Raw genomic sequence first — 9,519 nt, forward strand, 5'->3', positions numbered from 1 at the left:
CCAACTGGAAAAGGAGGGACACATTTATTGATAGAATTTTTAAAATAACTCGAAATGATAATAGAATTGACAGCGCTTATGAAAAGTCAAACAACTTCATTTTATTTGTAACATACAAACAAAACAGTGACAAGGCAGAATTACTTGATTCCCTTCCATTTTGGTGAATTAATCGACTGTCGGCATCAGTCTAACATAATTTTAAAGTTTCATGTTTAGAAATATTTTACCTCAAGATGAAATCCACAAGAGCATATATAGAATGTATACATACTAAGGGAAGAAAAGATCCAGAGAAAGTTGGTATGTAACAGCTTATCCACCAAAAATATGAGAACTCTTATATAATATAATATGAGAAATTGGATACTTTTAATGGCGCACAAAACCGGCGTCCTTTAAAAAACAAAACATACAGGAGTCATATTTTCAATGAATTGCAGGAGCAAGTCATGGGCTTGATTATTACAACTACAACTATCCACAGTTCATTTAAAAACAGAATGAAAAAAACAGAAGCTGACTCCACCAGGCCAAGTCCCAACAAGTCAGTCAGTGAACACATCATTATGTACAACATCCAAATTTTTTTAATTGTAGCTTATGTTGGGAGTGAATCTTGAACACTTTTCTTGTGTATCAGAGTTGCACGTCATTTTACAAGGCATTAATCAGTATGTAATCTCAGTGTAACCTTGAGCTAATCTTAATGTAGCTACAAAAGGCCCACGTTTAAATTCACTGATGAGTAAACAAAGCATAGAAACTTTTTTTTATGGTGGCCTATGGGTCTGATGCAGATTAAAAGCACTCCAAATGTACCCTGTAGGCTTTGTAAACATATGGACAAGAACTACACCTCTGCTGCTGCCATTCTAGGTCCTCTTCATATTAGATTTGGGGGAGGAAAAGGCATGGTTAGGATGTATGAAATCGAGACGTTGCTTAATTGTGGCACAATTGTCATTAAGACTCATTTGTGAAAATGAAAGGGGTGCACTTTTGCTCCCACATGTTGATGAGCTGTACATAAAGCCTTGCATCTGTCACAACATAAAAGGCTTGATTGGATGGTCTTGAAAAGAGAGTGCACTTAACAGTGTACTCTGTCACTCAAGGAGGCAGAAAAACACAACAATGGGGATACATACAGAGCAGATGAAGATGAACAAGAGGTAAACGCATTAATCATCATGTTGTCGTCTCATAGCGGCTTCAACTGTACATGGTTGCCACCTGGATAGAAGGAGGGGGGGGGTGGAGCTGCTAACCGTGTTTGTTAAAAAGATGGGACAAGACAAGGTCTATCGCAGTGACAATGTAATGAGAAGCTGGGAAAAGAAACAAAAGTCAGAAATGCTCACATGCTGCTTTTACAGCAGGAAAACACTCTGAAATATCTCCATCTGTAACAGTGCACAACTCTCAGTGGAGCGGCCCATTTAAAAACTTAAAAACAAACAAACAAACAAAAACTGATGAAGCGGTCACACTCCGCTGTGCACCTGCTGCCTTTTGGAGACAAACCCATCAATGGCAGCAGCCGCCGCAGTGACCGCCACCGTGGCTGTGACCCACGGAAGCCTCCCCATGTTTGGTCCGCCGGCTCAGGATCTCGTAGGAGCAGTCGTCGCCACAGCAACCGGACATGCTCGGCGAGGTCTCGTCCATCTCAAACCTGGAGAAAGAGACACATGTATGAACTGTCACAATTAGTTCATTGAGAAGGCGTGGTACTCACTGTAGAGCATCTCTGAAGAACTGGTACGCCCCGTGGTTGTGTTTGAAAACAGTCAGCATCACTTTCTTCATCTGTGTACTGCAGAGAGGAGAGACAGCGGGTGCTCAAGTTATCAAGAGATGGCCATAACTACAACTACAACTCAGTGGCTGAAGAAAAGTAGGAAGAAGTTCTTACCCCTTCTCGATGTTGATGAATAACTTCACACCATGCGTTTTATATGTTGACACAATAACTATCATTACATTATATAAGATAATTTTAAAACGGTAGAAAATGAATGAATTTTAATATTTTTTTTTAACCCCTGAAGATTTTTTGGAACAATTGCTTTTTGCTGCAATTGAGCAATGCTGTCCTCTAGTGGTTACAGAGTGGATAGCCCACAGGTAAAACAACAGCATTGACATAACACTCACAAGTAGCAGCATTAATTTAGGGCGTACTAACTAGCGTTGTCACGAGACACTCTTCTTGAAACCTACCCTTCCATCCTTGTATGATTGTTTTTTTAAAACATTTTTTAATGATCCACAGGAGTGGAGTTATAAAAAAGCCTATCCACATAAATGTTTTAAGTTTCAGCCCGCAACCTAAAGTCAGCTTTGAGTTTTCTGTACGATTGAGTTTGACACACCTTGCCTGGTGTGAGTACACTCTTAGTCAAAGTGTGAAGCAGCTTGAGGAAAAATAAATGGTCACATTTTTCAAACCTGCAAGGCTAAACTGAAAAACCAACCGCAGGGCACAAACAACCACTTATTTATTTAGGGGCTTCCAATTAACCTAACGTGCATAACTCACGCACAAGGGGAACATCCAAACTCCACAAAGAGAGGTCCTAATGGAGCTACCAACCCAGATCTACAAGATCTCCCAACCCTGTGGCCAACATGGTAACCGTTTGGTCACCTTGCACAAAATATGCTTTGGAAAAGATTCAAATCAATACTCCCCAATAAAAATCTGTTTCTTGCGGAGTAGGTGAGGCCCTCCCCCCTTTATATTATGTTCTTTGACGGGCTGTGCACTGTGCCACACTTTGAAAACACCATGTTTAGATGGAATAAAAGCCAAAACAAAGCACAAGCCACCATAATGTATTACCTGTTCGCGATGAGCTGTAAAATCTGGATGAGGAACTTGCCAAGCCCTTTCCTCCGCACTCTGCTCTCCAGCTGCACCTCGTAGCTGTAACATGTTCACAATGAGCGCATGGATGAGATCTTAAAACATTTCTCAAAGAGTCATCTTACCAATATAGCACCTCCTCCCCACACTCCACATCAAACCGGAAGTGAGAAAAAGCCACGGGGGCGGAGTCGCCGTCACGAGCGAGCAGGTACCACGCCCTCTCGTCATTCATCTCCTCCCGCTTCTCCCGCTCCTTCCAGCCCCACTCGCTCTGCTCATAGCTGCCAGTACAGCAGCCAGGGGTCACTACACCCCCCGAAAAAGTTCATTATTCAAATTTAGGAACGGGTTCTTACAGCGTCTGCATGTTGGCACGGGTGAGTTCAAAGGCCCACTCCACGGAGAGCGGGTTGAGGGCGGTCACTCGTTTGCACTCGATTTGCAGGTTCAAACTGGGCGAGAGAAGTCAATCTCAACACCTAAAACATGTTGGGGTAGTGTGACTCAGTACATAAATACATACCCGTTTCTGTCGTACTTTTTGAAGGCTGGGAAGGCATCCAATGGGTCATCAAGCTAGGAAAAGAAGGCACAAATGTAAGCTAATTTTAAAATGCTTCATCTTTAGGAGGCCTTTTCCGGAAATTACTTTCTTCGTACCGCTGTAGTCATAAAGGGATAGTCATGGTTGGAACTAAGTGGGCCATCTCACAACCGCAAGAACAGATCCACAATGAATTGACTTTTTTCAGTACATGGATCAGCTGTTGATGTGAATAAGCAAAAGGGCAACTGCTGATAACATTTAGTCCAAGCACAAAAGCTCAGAAGACAAGGATTGTCGCAATCATGTGCCTAAAACTCAAATGTATAATTCATGACTACAAAGAAGCTTTTGATGCAACCTGAAGAAGGAACAAAAAATGGCGCTTGATGCCAAGCATCCACCAGTCCATCCCATGGGTGCAATTAGCTAAGTCTTCAAAGCTATGCTTGACAGCAAGCGTCAGAACTGCGCAGCCAACCGATTATTCACCTTGTTGGCGGCGTCCACCTTGGCACAGACGGCATCCATAGCCGCTCTCTCCTCCAGACGCCGTGCTTTCTTCTCCTTTGCTCGGCTGGATTTCCTCTGTACAGTTGAGAAGGCTTGCATCAAATTAAATTATTTATTTGGGCCTCATGAATAGATGCAATTGAACTTAAGTGTATTTGGGAAATTTGAAGTGATGGGGCAACACATCAGCAGATCTGGGTTTGAATCTCCATTGGAACATCACTGTGTGAAGTTTGCATACTCGTACCGCGCTTGCGTGGGTTTACTATGGGTACTCTGGCTTCTTCCCAAATCCCAAAATGGTGCATGTTAAATAAAATTGTTAATTGTCTAAAGGTGTGTGTGAATTGCTGTTTGACTGGTAATGATTACACAACCTCTAGCCCAAAGTTAGGTGGAATAGACTCCCAACTCACCCCTCATGAGGACAAGCTCCAGAAAATGGATGTAAAGATGGTGCATTGATGCATGGCTCAGATAAGAACTTACCAGTGCACACCGATGAAGTGGGAGGAGGTAATGCACTGAGGGGGCACTTGGGCTTAAAGCATTAATGGTAGGAACATGTGGATGGGTTTGTTGCGAAGAATGAAAGAGGAGGACGGGAACACACACCGTCTAGTCCAGCATCCTCGACTAACAACATGGATGTGCTTGCTTGTTCAAAAGACCCCACGCGATTACTTATAATAAGCAGCGGTGTCGAACGCTATTGATGTGTAGCTAACACGACTAAATCGCCCCTTTGTGAGGCCCCTGAGGTGTAAAAGCGTCTGGTAAGGTAATAATTCCCAATACTAACTGTTAGCTAGCATGCTAACATGGCTACCCGGAGGTAGCTAGGCGGCATGCGCGGCTAAAAAGAGCCCATCCACCATGGACCCTTCTTCCTCTCCTGTCCACCCCCCTCATCTCAAATCCATCTCTACCCTGTCTTAACACCACCACCGCTTCCATTGGGTTACATCGCCACACACTCACCCCCATGTTTCGTCGTCCGATCCGTCACCCACAGGGGAACTCTCCTCCTTTTTGTCCCTCCGCCTGATTGTCGCCGCCGGGTAGAGTGAACGAGAGAGCCGCTTTAGAACGACAATGATTTCCGTGCTAACAAGGCTAACTTGGCGACTACACCGGCCGGACCGTCGTGGGAGAGGATGCAGATATCTGCTAATATTAAAAACAATGGTAATGCAAATAAGTGTTAGCTTGGTAAATTGACTATTTGTTCGAGTGCCGCCAACAATTTATTACATGTCCTCGTTGCTTCACTCTATGTGTCGGCCAACAATGAGGCGTTTACGTGCTCCACCAAAATTTCGACTTCGCATATTTCATCGGGATACTTTCGCAAAAACGTCGGGAGAACAGTGGGAAGAAAAGTGCTTGGTTTTGAAAGTTGGTATTGAAATTCATAACACAAAAGACCTTAATTCAGTTCGATTTGTTTTCGCGGCTCAATCAATGAAGTTTGCAGACACTTAGAAAAGATCAGAATCTTGAAGCTGAACTTCTCTGCGATCATGAAGGCACCACTACATGAGCGCCAATTGTGCTTCGATCGGGAAGGGATTACTGCGCATTTGTCATGCAAATACAAGGCATGAGAAGTGTCAAATGTGCTAGTATGTAAACATACATAAATGTTTTCCTAGGATATTGAGTGGGTTTCTGTATTTTATTTTGGTCCATATGCACCGAAGCGCCTCAACAACTTTCTTTTAGTGCAATTCCAATTCTTTTAGTGGTGAGGGCTATAGTGTCAAAATAGGTATTTCCCATGACGACCATTACTAGCTAGCTCATATAAATTCCTTTTCTTGTGCCAGAATGCACAGAAAAGGGGAAGAAATATGTGTTCATGTTTCACATTGGGATTGTGAATGATGGGCAAAATTCCCCAAAAGTACACAAAAACACAGTAATGAGCGCGTACCATTCAGGCTGTCCTGGATTAGTCCCTGATCCAAAGTCATAGGCGTCCCAACCACGTGCGGTGGAGGTATTGCAACAAAGACTGTTTATGTTTTAAAGGTATGCTTGAAATCCCAAGAACTTTCATTAATCTGGTCGACTCACTTCAGAATAATCCTGAAGTTTGTGCAGACAAAAAAAAATTGCAGGGGCAAAGAAGGTTTGGAGGGGATTTTCGGATACAATTGAAGCCTGGCTAGTGGGACAGACTCAAGTGATTTGTAGTGAGCCTTTACATTGTATTTACATTATGAAATTCCTTGGTTTTTAATAATGGTGATTAATAATCTGCTTTAACATTCCACATTTTAGACAAGCCAAACATACCTTGCTTTAGGTGTAAAGTGGGCCTTTGAGTAAGCTTGCAGAGGACATCAATATTGTGCGCTGCGGGAGACAGTGGCATGCATGTACATGAGGAAAGCTTTAAATTGTCTGGAGAAAAAAGGAGCGACATTGTATGATAAAGACAAACTTCAACACAGTTTGATTTTGTAGCTTGGTAAACACTCCCTCACCTTATCTCAAACACCATTTCACCTCACTACACTCGGGGAAGGTGATGTAAAATGACCCGGTGACTCTACAAGTTCTGATGGCTGCCAGCACTCGAGTCTTGTTCTGCGTGGGCTGCTTGAGGCGCTGATTGAGCAGGGCGTCAGAGGCCAAACTGGGACTGTTGTACATCGTGGGGGGCCAGATGGCAGGCTTTGTAAACATGCAAACAGGATGGATGGGACAATCACTGTGATTCATCCCAAAGAAAATAACACATTTTGGTCTTTTAATTGGTCTCTGTGAAGGTCTACTTGACAGCTGGTTCCACAAGCATCCATTGACGTCTTGGAATCCTCACATCAGCCTGACACACAGGGAAATCAACAGCTTCTTCCATTTTTCCTTTGAAACGTGACACGTTGTCCTCATATGGCTGTGCCACACTCCCTAAAGAGTGTTTTCAATCAGCTCTAACAAGACTATAAACAGTTGAATGAGCAACAACAAGCACATACCTTGCTGTGTGACGTCACAGTACAGGTCTCGCTGTCGCCCTCTCCTGATATTATGAGGAATGTTGAACGTCAATAAGTTGCACATCCTCAACTGGAGGCAAGTGAGAAGCAACAGATGACAGTTACCAAAAGCCTTCTGCTTTTTGCGGACTTTCCTTTTGCATCTAAGGCCATGTGAACGCAAACATGGATATTTTCAAAAAGGCACACTTCCTTCACTCTGGTGTTGGGGAAAAAATCCCCCTCCACACAAGTGGAGTTTCCCGGAAATCTCTGTTCACATAAATTTTGTGGCATTGCATGATGACGTAACCACACAGATATTGCCTTTCGACTTGTATGGAAAAAAATGGCAGACTTTAAGGATTGAAGTAGGGCGCTATTACATCCAGTTTTATTTTTTCCCATTTGTTTTTTCTGTTTAAATGTTTAAATTCAGTTCCTTTTACACTTATTTTGCCAGCATAGAGTGCGTACTTGTGGCAGTAAATACAAGAACTGTTCATTCAATGCAAAAATCCTTACAATTCATCATTATCAATATTTCAGAAACCAACATATCTTGGTTAACTTTTGCAATGGGATGTCAGCTTCTGCACGCACAAAATCCTCAACAAACTGTAATGTCTGTACAGTATGCGGAGAACAGCACTTTATTGTGACGGCCAGAAGTGTGTTGTCTGTATAGAGTAGGTCTCTTGACAGTTATACTAAGCAGCTGAGAGCAAGAATAAACATGCCTCACACAGCCACACGAGCAGCCCTGCTAGTTTACATTCACACCAGATGTATTATTAATAATGCTCATGGTGATTTTGCATCACATTGTCTTATATTGTTGTATTGAATGTTGTTAGTTTGTTCACAATACCTAAAATATTTTCTATTGTGATAAGACTCATGGTCAACAAATAAAAGGCAAAAATCCATGCTTCTATTATATTTGAATTGGTACCGAAATGATCCAGTATCGCCCTCCTCTGGGGCAGTGCCAGTTTGCTTCCACTCTAATCTGAGTTGTATCAATTAAAACAATTACAAATAATCATCCAACAAAATTGACTGACCAAATGTCATTTTATCTTGGCAGCTCATATTTACACGCTCTGTTGGCAGATTGTATTTATTAGATTTTAGTATAGTTATCTAAGATAAGGAAGTTGGTGTAACATAGCTAATAAGTCATTTGGATTTCAGATTTAATCTTGCTTAGAGTCACCTTTTGCAGTTTAGGAAATGAGACACGCATTGGACTCACTCTTCTAATGAGCTGCCTTTATAAAGATAATATCTGAGAGCTGTTCACTGAACATGATTATTATTGTGTGTGGACTCATACTTAATTTTGCTTCTATTGGCTTTGTTATAAAGCATACAGTAAAACATATGAGCATTGTTTCCACGGTGCAGCTTCAACCCTGTTATTTTCACGAGACATGATTGCGGCTGCTTGGGCCTGTCAAAATGAGATGGAAGCAAAATGACGTAGCGGTCAGCAGAGTCGAGCTAATAGCTGTCCAATATAGTAAAATACATAAGAGTGGATGGAGTGCACCCAGCAGGTAATAAAGCAAATTCTGTCTTATTACCTGCTGCGGTTGGTACACAGACGCTGGCTTTGTGCACAAGGCGCTCAGACGCTTGAACATAAACATGAGATGACCCTCTGGCCTGCTCGCTGGTGTGAATCTTCTCTGCATCCTTCAGTCTTAATGAAGCTTTGGGTGGAGGAGTTGAAATGGAATTACACGTGGCCTTGTGTTGTGTGGAGAGTAAATAAAGCACACCTCCAACAAGGTAGACCAATCTTATTTGGATCAACATCTAATTGTACAGCTTCATGCATACCATCGCCTCCCTATTTGGTATTAATAAGCCAAGAGCATAACACACCCAAAAACACGCTTATAAGCGTAAATAAGATTATGGTCTGAGTGCATCCCAATTTAAAATGATGACTCCCTTAACTGTATGACTACACTTGAAATGTGCAAGTGTAAATATTCAAACATATTTAGGTATGTTTGAAACATTTCCATTACCTTTTGAGCAAAGAATTATCTGTAAGGTCTGATGACATTCTCCATGAAACAGAAAGTAGCTCACTAGCTAACAAACTCAGAAAAATAGGTTGATGTAACTCAAAAACGGTTCATATCCTAACAAACTTGTGCAAAGAGCAGTCAAACAACACCTTTCATGCATTTTAAGCGTGGCGGCGACGTGACAACGGTTTCATTCTCACATTCAAAGAGTGTTGAAAACAAGTGTTTAGTTTTCTCCTTGCAGTGGACGTCATCCCTGCATTATTATTATTAGTATCGAACCAGGCAGGTCTTCTTCATTTCTACACGTGCCCACATCAGGAGGCGAGGAAGCGTCAAAGTACTTTGATGAGAACATTGATGGAAGCCTTGAAAGGGTTGACGCAGTGTTGCTGCTGCTCGGTGTTATGAGAGTCGCACACATTCACAGAGTTGACAACACTTTGTTTTCCTGCTGTAATGCAACGTTTACCAGATGCATGGGTCTGCATGTGAGCTCAATTTCAGCACACTGGGATGCACCATCCAAAACTCCAATAAGCACCTAACTAGTTT

At 42.3% G+C, this 9,519-nt stretch overlaps 1 protein-coding gene across 2 annotated transcripts; it reads right to left on the reverse strand.

Annotated features, from left to right (window-relative positions):
- Positions 1-76: 76 nt before the first annotated feature.
- On the reverse strand, positions 77-5,235 carry naa40 (N-alpha-acetyltransferase 40, NatD catalytic subunit). Of its 2 annotated transcripts, XM_058068467.2 has the most exons (9): positions 5,187-5,235; positions 4,914-5,099; positions 3,912-4,007; positions 3,399-3,451; positions 3,232-3,327; positions 2,998-3,156; positions 2,849-2,932; positions 1,742-1,819; positions 77-1,678 (listed from the first exon to the last, which is right to left on the reverse strand). In XM_058068467.2, the coding sequence occupies exons 2-9, from the start codon at positions 4,917-4,919 to the stop codon at positions 1,531-1,533; spliced, it is 720 nt and encodes a 239-aa protein (XP_057924450.1). In that variant the 5' UTR covers positions 4,920-5,099; positions 5,187-5,235; the 3' UTR covers positions 77-1,530. The 2 variants fall into 2 exon arrangements, with proteins under 2 accessions (XP_057924450.1, XP_057924448.1); XM_058068465.2 differs by having other exon boundaries at positions 4,914-5,232.
- Between the last annotated feature and the right edge of the window lie 4,284 nt (positions 5,236-9,519).

This window comes from Doryrhamphus excisus, linkage group LG2, assembly GCF_037039965.1.
Source record: "Doryrhamphus excisus strain RoL-2023G ecotype Guam linkage group LG2, RoL_Dexc_Guam_v1.1, whole genome shotgun sequence".
Taxonomy (NCBI): Eukaryota; Metazoa; Chordata; class Actinopteri; order Syngnathiformes; family Syngnathidae; genus Doryrhamphus; species Doryrhamphus excisus.

What these genes read in the sequence shown, in the direction of transcription:
- naa40 (XM_058068467.2), bottom strand. An exon ending in CGTGCCAACATGCAGACGCT is followed by an intron (nt 3,157 to 3,231) that starts GTAAGAACCCGT and finishes CTGTACTGGCAG; the next exon opens with CTATGAGCAGAGCGAGTGGG. An exon ending in TTACAGCTCATCGCGAACAG is followed by an intron (nt 1,820 to 2,848) that starts GTAATACATTAT and finishes TCCTCTCTGCAG; the next exon opens with TACACAGATGAAGAAAGTGA.